Consider the following 13956-nt stretch of genomic DNA (forward strand, 5'->3'; position numbering starts at 1 on the left):
ATGAGCGTCATGTTCATAAAGCAAAGGGTCTTTTTTTAGCTCAATCTCTTTACAGATGGACTGGATAATGGGACCTCCCTTGAAGCCAGCTGAGTTAAGGACACAGCTATTACTTCGAAATGCAGTGAAGTCTGGAGCTGTGTGACTTACATCATCTGAAGGACCCCGTTGCCTTAAGAATAGAATGAGGCCAGGGTCTGATTCAGGCATGAGGATAAAAAACCAGACATTAGTAAAGAGAGCAGTGGTGTTGAGCAGTGCTGTTAGCTGAACTGGTATTGCAGCCCAACACCACCAGAAATGTCACTCTTCTGTTTTTCATCTGCTTGAAGGATACATTTTGGATACGAAGACTGATGCTCTTCCTGCCTCTACCCCAAAGTACCAACAGCACAGGGGAAGATTTCAACTTGAGCTGGGAGCACTCCTACTGTTAGTGACATGTCTGACTGGTATTTTCTCCAAGCCAGAGAGTGAGCAGCTAAGGACTGGTGTGGAGATCTCATTTCCTATGATAAATTAGGCATCTTCCCAAATGCCTGTTATTAATGGGCTATCATCATCCCTGAGCAGCCAGAATAGCACCACAAACCAGAGCCACACCCTGTGGGGTCCATTTCAGCTCCATCCCACCCATGGCCTGTGGTTTCATGCAGAAGCACAGGTGGGATGAGTCAGGTGGCTTCTCTGGATGTACCAAAGGAGGCTGACTGCTGCTAGAAGGACTCTCACATATTTGGGATGGGAACAGCATGGGAAGAAGCTCCTTCTGGTCCTGTGTGTCTGTGCTCTACACCCACCTCCAGCATCTCCTTTAGCTCCAGCCCAGCTGTTTTTGCGAGATTCCTGCAGGTGGTTTCCCAGTAGGACTGCGACAATGACATGAAGCTGGGCAAAGCCACCAGCATTACAGGGGACACACAACAGGGTCCAGCCAGCTGAGGGACATGCACAGGCTGCAGATCGGCTCCAGGAAGAGAGTAGCTTCTCACCAGGAGATGACGTGGAGCAGAAGGCCAGCCCCAAGGATGTGAGTCGCTGACTGGGGGATGCTGAGTCTGTGTGAGCAAACCCAAATACAATCAGGATGGCCAAACACAGGATGTGCAAATGGCTTCTATGCCTGCACACACATCTGGTGCACCATGTGGTACAGATGCCCACTTTTAAGGCCCCTGTCCTGACTGAATCCAAAGTAGAGCAGTCAGTACAGGTTCAAGGGCACCGTGGGGTCTGCCTTGTGAGGGGATGAAAGAACAGACTGCAATATATTCCATAGCAGAACATGTGGATGAAAGGAGAGAGCATTCAATAAATGCTGAAGGAAAGGAACTTTTCATGCAAAAGCCAGTGTTAGCGTGAGGAGAAGGTGGATAGGGGTTATGTCTGCTTACTAGCCACTGCCATCAGCTCCTCCTGCCCAGATAGGAGAAGCCCAAAAATATTCCTCTCTCCTGCAAAGAGAAACCTCTTACTTCTTCCTCTCCATTCCCCATGGGGTGAGAGGCCTCTCTGCCAGCAGGTACCTCCCTCACTGGGGAAGAGGAGAGCAGAGAAGAGGACAAATCCAGACTGCATGTCAAGAGAGATGAAGATAGAGGAGGCATTTTTTGAGAGCTGCTGCCTGTTAAAGGCAGCCCACACTCCCCCCCCGGGAGATAGCTGGTAATATTCGTGGCTAGCTTGTTGCTCAGTTCATGACAAAGTGCTTATAGCTTCCCTCCAGAGGCTCCTCCTGGATAAATATACAACTTCCAGGAGTTCTGGTGGGACAGCTTTGTCGAGGATACATGGCTGTTGATGGTCCCAGTTGTGTCTGATCACACCTGGTATTTTTCCTGTCTTCTCCATCTGGAGAGAGGATGGATTGCTTTCTTGCAGCAAATAAGGTGATGGAGGGGGCAGGGGCATTGCATGGTGTAGGTTGTGCAGGGAATTTCTGCCTAGAGCTGGGTAAAGAGGGAGAAGGGGGTGCTGAGTTCTCTGCTGCACACAGTGCAGGCATGGAGGCAGGGGACCCTCGGGGTCTAGAATACCTGAAGAACCCTTGGGATCACCCTGCATTCCTCCTGCACAACCAAGACAAGAAAGGCATAGCCCTCTCTCTCAGCACACAGGGATGTTTCCTCTCTATGGCTTTTCCAGCTGATCTCCTGAAGGAGATTGCCAGGTGTCTGCAGGCTGCTGTGGTCAGGCCTTTTATTGAGGAGACCCAAGGAAGGTAGCTACTTCTCCATGGAGACCAGGGCTGTGATGTGTTCCCATGTGCACCAACCACAACCTTCTTGGGGTGTGGAGAAGTTACTGGAGAACCTGTGTGTCACAAGGAAGCATGTCCCACCTGCATTGCCTTGCACAGTGCATCCAGCCCCATGTTGAGGAGAATAGTTCCCTAGAAAGAGAAATTATTTTGTCAAGGACTGGAAAATCCCATGTAATTCATGCCCTTTATCTTTCCCAGCCATTTTAGAAGAGACAGGCTCAGTATTTGAGTGGGAGCTGCAGGGGCATGAAACTCTCCTCTCCGAATCCCAGCTGTGGAAAACCCTGTGAATGTTCAAAAACGGAGGGCACATCAGCTCCCTGCTCTCCCTTCCCTGCTGTCTGGGCATGGCAGACTGGCATCCTGGGGTGCTCCAGCCCTGACCTGTAGGCAGGGTTATGCTCTCCATCGCCCAAGCCTCCCAAGGCCCCGTTTGCCGGCACTTTTCCCTCGTTTGCTGCACACTTCCTCACCCCAGACTGCTCTCCAGGTCTCCAGGAGCTGGACGGGGGCCGGCACAGTCAATCCCAGAGCAGCCGGTAACGAGGTTTGGTCATTACTGCCCGGGGCTATGTGCGAACCAGTGACCTGGCTCTGAAATGGTTTATGTTACATGCAAATCCCCTCGCAGAGGTGTTGGGGGAGGAAAGTCGGCCTCGCCGTGAACTCCCTGGGCTGAAGAGCAAACCCCAGCGCTGCAGAGAACTTCCCGTGCCCGGCGAGCGGCTGTGCTGCGACATCCCACCTTTCCAGTGTACCCATCCCAGGGGTACCACACAGAACACCGCAGCCCCAGCCCTGCTCCAGGACTGGCGGTGCTACTGTTATACACAAAACAATAATCAGCTGCCGTAACGAGGATGCAGAGTAGCTGAGCTGGCTTCCCTGCTGTTGTGCTGGCTCCAAGTAGAAACAGCTGCATTTGGTTTGGTTAAATGTTTTATTTACTCACAATTATCCCAGATAACAGGTTTGCATTCATTTGTTCAATATTGAATATTGTTTCAGAGGAAAGCTGCTCTTTGGTTCCTGGTGGAGGACTGGAGGGTCAGAAGGGACTTCCTGTTGTGGTGTGGTCCCAAGAGAAAGGTGGAGGTGTCCAGCATCCCTGCTGTGCATCACTCCCTAAGGCACCCAGCCTAGAACGTTGCCCTATGGGAATAAAGTCACCTCCAGGAGCACAGCTGGGTTTGGGGTGCTGCTGTGCTCAGCAGGATGGTCATTTCCCTGGGACAACAATGCTGCCAAGTACCAGCACAGCTGGAGGGAGTGGGAACAAGAGGGTCTGTCATGGGTTTGGTATGCCAGATAGCTTCTCCAGCCTAAATCACCTTCCTGTAGCCTCCTGCACCTTGGAGCACCTCCAGCAAAGGCTGCCATTCCAGACAGCCAGCCCACCCCATGTTAGGGTTGCCAGAGGCCTTGTGCTCTTGCTTTCATAGATCAAGGCTGTGAGGTTTGCTTGATAATTTTCTGGAGGCTGGAGAGTGGTCAAGTTTGAGGAGCAGCTCTGCTGTGCTGGAAACAGCATGGCCTCATGCAGTGCAAGATGGAGCAAACTCCAGTAAGCCTGTGATCACACTAGTTGTGATCACAAAGTGGGATGCTGGTCTCCTTTTCTTTTCTTTTCTTTTCTTTTCTTTTCTTTTCTTTTCTTTTCTTTTCTTTTCTTTTCTTTTCTTTTCTTTTCTTTTCTTTTCTTTTCTTTTCTTTTCTTTTCTTTTCTTTTCTCCTCTCCTCTCCTCTCCTCTCCTCTCCTCTCCTCTCCTCTCCTCTCCTCTCCTCTCCTCTCCTCTCCTCTCCTCTCCTCTCCTCTCCTCTCCTCTCCTCTCCTCTCCTCTCCTCTCCTCTCCTCTCCTCTCCTCTCCTCTCCTCTCCTCTCCTCTCCTCTCCTCTCCTCTCCTCTCCTCCCCTCCCCTCCCCTCCCCTCCCCTCCCCTCCCCTCCCCTCCCCTCTCCCCCAAAAATTTACAGCACTGCCTCTTGCCATGCTCACTGAATTTTCTGCAAGGGAAATGAGAAAATCCATAGCTTGGTTTATGAGCGCCAATCAGTGCAAAACAGGGCCTTTAAGAAATTTATCTGTTGCTGAGTCCACCTTTTTCTCCAGCACCTTCTTGGGGAATAAATTCTTCCTCTTTGAGGCTGGGGAGATGGCTCTTTGGTGGCAGCAGGGTCAGGGGCCTTTGACTACAGCTGCAGGTGTCCCTGGCCCATTTTGGGAGTTACCAGGGAGGTGCTGCAGTGTTGGGTCTGAGGGCTGGGCTAGATGCTGTCTGAATGTGGGCAGCTCTGGTGATCAGCTGGGATGACTCACACTCCAGAGGGATGTATCTTCAGTGTCTAATTTCAAGGGAAAGGAATATCCCTCTGAAAATGTCCACTTGCTAAGCTTGGGGTGGCTTAGACTGAAAGGGAGAGACATAAACCCTGTCACAGGTCACCCAGGAGTTCAATGAGAAACAAACCCATCTCATCCTGTGCCCCTGAACCCCTGGGTTCTCTAATTCTCTCTCAAATGAATTTCGCTGCATCAACTAAAAACAAACAAACAAAAACCTCGCACAAAACCAACAAATCAAAACCTGTTTTATCTTTCTTGAAGAAGTGGTGGTTGGGAGCATGTTCCCAGAGCATAGGGAGCATCGCCTGCTGTCCTCCGCACCCCTTCTCACCCTCACATTTATCCAAGAACAGACAGTCAAGGGGAAACAGAGCAAATTCAAAGCTTCACCTCCCTCCTTTTCTGCAGCAACAAAACACAGTTGTACCCAAACATTTGGGTCCATGGAAGGGACATCCCCATCCATAGCCATGCTGCACTTCAGCACAAGTGGCACATGGCAGACAGATGCTCCCCTGATCCACCTGGCAGTAGAAATATGATTTATTCATCACTGTTTTCTTTGTTGTTTCCTACCAGCCTCCTGTACACAAACAGGCTTTTAGAAAAGCTGTGTTAGATAAATAATACATCGTGCTGGCAGCCAGCATGTGCATAACAAAAGCATCTGTGTAGATGCGTGTGTGGACTAGCAAGGTTTGCTGCTTTTGTGTCCATGTGCTGAGTGCTGGCATCTTGTGCCCACGTGGATTCCAATTATGCTGTCCAAGCCTCTGCAGCTTTGCTTTTGGTCAGTTGGATGGCTTTTTTTTCTATATTGGTACATACCCACCACCAGTGGTGTGAAAAAAGTCTTTGGGTGATGATCTGGTGGTGCAATGGGCAAACAGCAGGAGTTTGGCAGCAGAACAGCATTGGTTGTGGGGTTTTCCCCCCATGTGAGGCAGCACAGGGGTCCTGCCCATGTGCAAGCAGGCTGTATCACAGCTGTACCTCTAGCTCAAGCACATGCTGCTGTTATGGACCCTGGAGTCTTTGCTGGCCCAAGACCGAGATGATGAGTTATGCAGCTGACCCCAAGAGCACACTATGGGCTCATTATCCCCCATCAGCCCAGTGCCTGAATGTGCCCTGAGTGCACCAGAAAAAATACCTCCTACAGAAGTGTTTGAGAGGCCTCTTAAAACTTTTATTGGTGCTATTTTTTGTATCCCTCCACCTGTGGAGCAAGGCATCTTTAGTACATTCAGCCCTCAGCAGGAGAGGAAAATTATAACTGATCCATTTCAGAAACGTCTAAAAGTGACCTAAAATAACTTTTCTATATATAAAAGTGTCATGATTTTAATGTCCATTATCTCATGACCAGCAGAGCTAGGAAAAGCTCTTGTAGATCATTTTTAGTGGTTTCTAAAATGGATTGGTCACACTTTTCCCCTGCACAGTGGGACTGAGGGTACAAGGACAACTGGGCTTTAAAGATGAGGAGGGAAACAAAAAGCTGTTTCTGTGCTGGTGTATCCAGAGCTGTTTCATCCTCAAGGACTACTTGTGATGCTGTCCCCAGCTGAGCAGAAGTGCTGAAGCTGGTCAAGTGACAGCTATTTCCAAAAAGCTAGAGAGTTAAATAGATGCAAAGCATGGAGCACTGTATGGTGGCAAAGCCAACTCCATCCCTGCCACTGGTCTTTTCAGGATCTGCAGAGATGATGACCCTGGCACCAGCTTTCACTGCTGTGGCAGACCCAGCTGAAGCATCTCATAGTTTTGAGCCATGTACCCAGATGGGATGTGCTCAGCTCTGAGCCTTTCTTCACCTCACCCAGAGCTTTTGCAGTGAGGCTGGTTACAACCCAAGCCTCTGGGAAGCTGCCACAGGCAGGCATTAAACACGCTGGGTTTTCAGAGAGAACATCAGCAGAGTACATGGGAGAAGTGGCTCCCTGCCATGCAAAAGGTTAATAGACAGATTAGAGAGGGCAGGCACTGTTTGTGCAAAAGGAAAAGAGCTCTGCTTTTACAGAGTTCACCAGCTCTATGAAGCAACAGGGATGTAAATATTTGCCAGAATTAGGGAGGCTGTGTGCAGGAGCCCAGGGACGAGTGCCCAAGTAGCTCAGTGTGTTGTTTGGGCTGTTTGTGGTGTGGGGCAGGTGCTCAGAGCTGGACATCACCTGAGAGAGGGTGGAGAAGGTTGGAGCAGGACACCCCACACCCAGAAGCACTGCCCAAAACCTCAGGGCAGAAAAAGCCTTTAATGCTGCTCCCTTGATGGCTTTGTTTTCCTCCACTGCCTTTCTTGCTCTCTCTGTTGGCCTGATGGGCTGGCCCACCTCCAAAGACAGCATTACAGAACGCTGGATCGATTGGAGCCTGCAATTTTATTTGCTGTCTTTAAGAGCCTTTGATGGACAGCATGAGCTGTGCCAGTGAGTTCTTTCCTGTGAGAGGAGGGGAGAGGAACAAGGTTGCAGGCTACCATCTCCCATAGGGATATGAGGAACCTGCCACCAGCTTGGAGAAGACACCATGGTTGGGTGGGCAAAGAGCTCTCCTGATGTAACAAGGCAGCTGAGAAAGAGGCTTGCAGCCTGTCCATTGTGGTGCTTGGCAGTGGTGGCCATGGTCACCCGTGTGGTGTCATGGTCACAGCCCCCTGTGGCACATTGCACTGGCCTCGCACTCTGCCATGAACTTTCCGCCCATCAAGGTAGGAAGTGGGGTAACTGCCTGACAACTCCGTCCTGGGACGCCTGTGGCTCTGGGACTGATGGCTCTCTGGAGAGATGGAGGTTGCAGGAGTGGCTGTGTGAGACAGCTTATGTCTGCCCAGAAGGAGAGGGCAAAGGCTGGGGTGAGACCGACTTCATACAGCAGCTTCCCTTCGGCTGCCTCCATCCTTGAACTCTGCATCAGGAGGGCAGAGATGCAAGGATCATTTTGTCTCGCTTCCCCAGTCTCTCCCTCCACCTCTGGCTTGCCAAAAGACACCCGAGGGTAAGAGGTGGAGCATGCTGGACACAAAAGGTTGAGGCTGCTGTTGGGGACCAGCCTTGAAGCAGAGGGCAGGATTTTCACGGCATTCAATGCTGTGGAAATGGGGCATCTTCAAAGGCTGCTGCGGAGTAGAGATGGAATCGGGATACAGAATGGGCAGCCCTCCCTCCTCCCCCCAGCAAAACGAACCTGGAGGAATGAGCCCGCCCCAGCCTCCTCAGCGGAGGAATTAGCACAGATCATAAAGAACCAGATCCGGCGTGATACTGGAGACAATAGAGATAAATTATCATCAGATGGACTAATTGTGGTGCATAGCAGCGCAGCATCTTGGGCCGTGCTGGTAGGGCTGGACACTGCAGGACTCTAGGAATGCTCGAAAAAGCCCCGCCTGCTTCTGCTCGGCTTCCCGGCGACTCCCGGTTACGAGCGGAGCAACTGAGCACAAGCAGCAAGTGGGCGAGTCGCCTACCGTGGCATCCCCACTGTGCCCAGCATTCCCAGGCAACATTCCCAGCCCCGTCCCTGTTTGCCGGGTGCTGGGCAGGTGCTGTTAGCCCACAGTGCCACCACGCGGTCACCCGGCACCCAGAGGCTGTCCTCGAACCCTCTGCACCCCTTCAGCCCCTCTGGGACACCTCCCGATCCCCCATTGCACCCTGCAAAGAGCAATGCTGCCTTTGCTCCCGCCACGCCCAGGGGAGGCAGGGATGGGGTTAAGGGGCCTGCGGGGAGGAGGAAGAGGGTGGGGCTGTAGCAGGATTAGGCCCTTGTCTCTGGCTTCGCGATTAGCCGTTCTGTTTTGATGTGGAGGGTCTGCTTGAATAATTTAACCGTGAGGCTCATTAACCAGGCTCTGGCCTTCGTTTGTCGGCTGAAGGCTGAAATAGCCATTAGGAGGAACACGCGGAGTGGAGCAGCGCAGGCTTCCCTCCCGCCAGGCCCCTCCTGTTCCCTTCCCTCTCCTCCTTGCTCCCTGCTCCCTGACTGCTACACTTGGCTCCCTTATCAGCTGCTTGTGCCCTCTAAGCCCTGCCCCGGGGATGCCGAGGGTGTGCAATTCCTGTGCCTCAGTTTCCCCTGTGTGGACCATAGCAGACTCTGTAGATTCCAATCACAGCTGGTGCTCATTCCATCCCCTGAGAAAGCTGTGCCCCTGAGTGTGCCATGCCAGTGACACCCGGGCTGTGGGGCTGAAGAGGCACTGAGGCTGCCAGGTCTGCTTGGTTTGTTTCAAACCACCTGCTTGGAGAGAAGAGCATGTCCTGGGATATTCCCAGTGGGTGGTTGGGGATGAAGGCTAACAAAGGAAGGGAAAGAAGGAACACCACAGGATCAAACAGCCTTTCTAAGGGGAATCCTGGTACACATCGAGCCCAGGGAGTGTTTTTTATGGCAAGGCACTGTGCCAGGGTGCTGCTCTTAACAATCAATGCAAGTACCTGGGTACCAAGAAGAGTTGACTTCGGTGTCACACCAGGTAAAACTTTGAGCAACAGTGGGCAAAATTTATCAGCCAAAAGGTATCACATCTCATTCTTTGCATGCACTATCCCTCAGCACTTTGCAGAGTTTTTCTGCAACTCTTGTTGTGCTCCTGCAAAAGCAGAGTGTGCTGCACATGTGTCCAGGAAAGCCAAGTACAGTGTGAACACTTTGCTGGGTTTAAAATCCCCTTCTGCCTCTAACATCTCGGAACAGCTGATGAGGCCAGAGGAAGGCTGCTCCTACTGGGTGCTTTCATCCTGTCTCCTGTTGCCTCTTTGTCTCTTTGGAGGCAGTGCAGCAGAGTCAGGGATGCTTTTCCCCATGCCAAAGGCATTAACACTGTTAGTCTTCCTGCAGAGCTGGATTTTCTCTGCTGGTTTCACATTGTTCCTTCTCATCTTGCCAGTGGTCCTTCTTCTTCCCTTGGGTGACCTCTGATCATTTGGAGGATCATCCCTCAATAAGTTTATCACTCCCCAGGGATGTGGCAGAGAAAGCTGTGAGCAATGTAGATTAATGGGGTCAAGAGACCAGCGCCTCCTCCTCATCAGCAACATCTCTGTCACAGCCTTGAAGACAATTTCCCCTGGTACCTGCAAACCTTGTCTGTCACTCCATCCCTCATTAGGAGCAGTGAGCTGCCCGAGGAAAAGGTGAGCTTTGCACAGCCCAGCCCAAAGCAAGATGTCATGGAGGACCTCAGCAGAAAACATGGGACAAAGACCCCCATGATACTTCCAGCAGCTGATAAACACAGTCCAGGCTCCCATTGCAAACTCTCTTCTCCCAGTCTGGCAGCAGCTGGGAGTGGAGGGTGATCCCTTTGCTCGGAACTTGGTGATTGCCCCACCTCAGCAGGTAATTTCCCTTTCTCTTTCCCTGGCAGCCCCCCCGAAGGAGCCAGTGCTGATGTGCCGGTCCAACAACTACCCGAAGGGTTTCTACTGCAGCTGGCACCTGCCCACTCCTACATACATCCCCAACTCCTTCAACATCTCTGTCATGTAAGTGTCTGGGAAGAAAGAGTGCAACAGGGTGAGTTCCAGTCCCTGCAGCCTGGAGCAGGTCTCAAGTAGTGCCATGAAGTCTTGGGGCAGTGGCTCAGGCCTGTGCTGAGCATATGGTATTAGTGTCCCAAAAATGGGCATGGGAAAGGATTTTCTGGGGACATACAGACTCCATGTTTGAGACAAGGACTTTGTGCCAAAAAAGTTTTAATTTCCCTAGAAGGGACTGGAAAGGTCCCCATCTCTCAGGTCCCCTTTCCATGATTCCCAAGACCATCCTCTCTGCATCAGTTGTTTGTAGTTGATGCTGTGCCCACTGTTTCTTGGCACATTTGGCACAGCCATGCTCTTTTCTGGTGTAAGCTGTTTTTCGCTGGGCAGCAGCAGTTTCTTTCACCTGGAACTGGCCATGGTATGGCATCATTCTCTACCCTGAACCCACGTTCTGGCACAGCCCTTATGGAGGCTGATGCCGTGTATTATCTTCTGAGGTTTGTGTCACCATCAGAAAGGAGACCTTGTTCCTCTCATGGGAGGGCCAGACCCAAACCCAACCCCAGCAAGGTCCCATTCTTTCCTTGGAGCCAGCATGAGGACATTGACTGTAGCCTCTGTGTAGGCTTGGGAGAAAACCTCATACACAGGAGCCCACACAACTCCTTGGCACAAGGAAAGCAGCCCTTTGGCTGCAGCAAGGGCTGGTGCATGGGGGCCATTGTCTTAGTGGGGATGCAGAGCTGCACAGTCTGCCTTCTTCCTCCAGCAGCTTGGGTGCATCCACAGGTAACAGCTCTTCTCACCTCTGCTTTCCAGACACGGCACAAAAGACATGGTCTGTGAGAAGGATGCCATTCCCAAAAACAGATGTCACATCAGATACCTCCAGCTCTTCTCGACAGTGAAGTACAAGGTGACTCTGACAGTCACGAATCCTCTGGGCAAAAACTTCACCACTCTCACCTTTGACGAGTTTGCAATAGGTAACTTCCACAGCAGCATCTACCCTCTCCAGGGCGGTGTTGGGGTTGGCTTGCTCTGCAGTGTCATCAATCAGAAAGATGGGGCAGGGAAGGGACTGGCTCTCCAAGTGGAGATTCTGCCTATCCTTAGAGATGAGGTCTGAACCACCCCGGCATACTCCCTGTGCCCTTCCCATTCTCAGCGCCCTGCTGGCCCACCTGAGCGTCCTGGGAGAACCAGGCAGGATGCCCACAGGCAGCCTCCATGCTGGTCACATCAGCGGCCTGGTGTCAGGCGTGGTCACACCCCCAGTGGTCCAGATTGCCTGTGGTTGCCAAGTTCTTCCCTGTTTGAGACGCTGAGGAAGAAGCTGCCATGTATTAGGGCAGACAGCTGTGAAAATTGTGAGGTCCAAATGGTGTCGCCATTCTTACCCCCCTGAGTGTCCTTAATGGAGAGGTTTGATTTTTGTGCTGGAAGGAGAGTCATGGGAATTAGGATTGGAAGAGAAATTAAAATGTCCCATTCTCTTCTCTCCATCCTTAGTCAGGATAAAGCTCTCCTGTAGTCAAGTTCCTGCAGCTCTTACCTAATATTTTCCTTAAAACTCTATTCCTTCTTTTGCACCTGTTCACTGCCCCATCAGGGCAGCAGATGCTGTGCTGTGTGGGACAGGGAGCAGCAGGCCCTGTGGACTGGGGTGTCCATGTCTTGGGCTGTACCACAGGGATGCTTCCCAACCTTGTCCAGACCCACGGCAGAGATACTCCCCTGACTGTGAAGGGTGGGCGTGATCTGAGCAATCCAGTGCCAAACACAGAAAAGCAGGGAGCTTTTGCCACCATCCAAAGCCAGATTGCAGCTGGTGCTGTGACATCCTCAAACAACAGGAAAAATAGGAGAGAATGGAGTTAAGGAGTACACTGAAAAACAGTTTTCTGGTTGCATGTGGCAGCTGAAGCTGAAAAACAAATAAGCGAGTCATTAAAGTGCAGCCAGTGGTTAGTCTTCGCCTTTGATGTGCTGCGCATCATAGCATGGGGAAGCTGGAAGTGCTGGAGTGCAAGAAGAGGAGCTCCACTGCTATACCAGATCTTCCCTTTGTACCCCAAATCCTGGAAAATATCAAACAAGGCACCAGCTCTGAACAGACATGGGAAATAACTTTGAAGATGGGCCTGTCCTGCTATGTGTCTGCAGCCATGGTCCATACCTGAAGCTTGGGCTCATCAGTGCATTGAGAATGCCGGTAACAACGCAGGGAGCTTTGCAGGGAAGTGGTAGAATTTCAGTCACTTGGGTGCCTTTAAATGTTGTTGAAATTGTTGTGTTTGTGGAAGATACACTTCTAAAAAATGAAGGTAACCTCCAGCCCGCATGGCCCAGGACAGCAATTAAGCAACATTTTCCAAGTTCCTTGCATTCCCTCCTGCAGGAGTTCAGGGCACCCTCATGTAACATCTGTATCCCACCCATGCCCTGCCTAGCTTCCCAAACATCTGGTCCTCCATCCAGCACACAAGAACAGCTCCCCTGGGGAAGCACACCCAGCTGCAAGCCTCGGGCATCCCAACACCAGCACAAAGCTGGATCCAGGCCAGCAGTTTGAACTTGGCCCAGGTCAGAGCACAGAGTCAGTGAGCAGAGGCCAGCACTGCCCCAGGCCAGCCCTTAGCACGGTGTACTCTTGCTGCCCTTGCACAAGTGCCTGGAAGGGTGCAGGGTGCCTGGACATGTCTCAGCAGTGCGCTGAGAGGTGAGACCACCCGGCATCACCTGGCTCCAGCATGGCACTTGGGGAAGGGGTGATGGGCTGATGCCGATAGGAGAGGCTGTGTCCTGTACCAGCCCACTCCCATAACCACTTCAGTATCCAGTGGCCTTAAAATCTCCATTATTCTGTATGATTGAGAAATTCTCCCCCTCAGGATTTGGTTCAGATGCCATGCATCAGCAGCACAGACAGGGTGGTGACAGAGTGCTGAAGCAGGCAGTCACAGGCTCAGCAGATCATTACAGCATCTGCTGCTGCCGCACAACAGCCACCTACCCCAAGTGGAACTTCTCCTCATACCATCCTGGTGCTAAAACAAGTGCACTGCAATTGCTGTGTTTTGCTAGGCAGTTTTGCCCCAGACTGCCTGTGGTCCTCGCTGAAGCTTCAGTGTCTCTTCCAGCTCTCTTCTCTGCAGCTGCAATCCAGCACTGTGTCCCAGCATCCAGTAGGTTCTCTGGGGATCTCAGCTGGCCTGATGAGCTCTCATCTGAGAGATTTTTCTGGGTTTCCCTTTGCTAGATGAAAGGTGGAAAACCTATGGCTCAGGGCAAAGCCGCTGCTTCGCCTCATTGAGAAAATGCTGAGTGGGAACATTGCAACATCTGCACACATCCTGCTAAAATGAAGATAGTGTCAGCCAGGACTTGTGTGATGCTTCTCCTGAAATCCCTGGGCTGCGGTTGTCAGAGCCTGCCTTGTGTTTTCCCTTCAGTCTAGAGAAAAACATCATACTTTCTGCATGGAGGATAAAGTACAGCCACAAAGCCCTGGTCTCATGCCCTGCTGGGGACAGACTAACCCGGAGTCAAGGAGAGAGCAGTGCAGGGCAGGCAGCTCTCCCTCCCAGCACCACCTGAGCTGGGAGAAAGGCCTCTCCTGGGTCAGACTACCCACTCAGGCTGGGCAAGCACAAAAAGCCCCCAGGGAAGGAGTGATCTCCTTTGGTTTTGCTTCTTCACTCCTTTCTGTCCCTGGAGCCCCCAGCAGAAAATCCCTTTCCCAGCCACTCAGAAGATGATCTCTAATTGAGTGGAAAATGACTGGTACTTTCTTTTGCTGTCCTGAGCCCATGCCTTGCTGGCAGTCGTGCCATGCTGGTTATTAGCAGCCAGCTGCGAAGA

At 51.7% G+C, this 13956-nt stretch overlaps 1 protein-coding gene across 2 annotated transcripts in view; it reads left to right on the forward strand.

Moving 5' to 3' along the window:
- CNTFR (ciliary neurotrophic factor receptor) overlaps window positions 1–13956 on the forward strand; it is a 201298-nt gene that overhangs the window by 169664 nt on the left and 17678 nt on the right. For both annotated transcript variants that reach the window (XM_066182304.1, XM_066182305.1), the window contains exons 5-6: window positions 9978–10095; window positions 10912–11078. In XM_066182304.1, the coding sequence (XP_066038401.1) occupies window positions 9978–10095; window positions 10912–11078 (285 nt within the window). The remainder of the gene's footprint in view (window positions 1–9977; window positions 10096–10911; window positions 11079–13956) is intronic.

The sequence above is a fragment of the Chamaea fasciata genome, unplaced genomic scaffold, assembly GCF_029207755.1.
Source record: "Chamaea fasciata isolate MVZ Bird 193981 ecotype frontalis unplaced genomic scaffold, bChaFas1.0.hap1 SCAF_4, whole genome shotgun sequence".
In the NCBI taxonomy this organism is placed as follows: domain Eukaryota; kingdom Metazoa; phylum Chordata; class Aves; order Passeriformes; family Sylviidae; genus Chamaea; species Chamaea fasciata.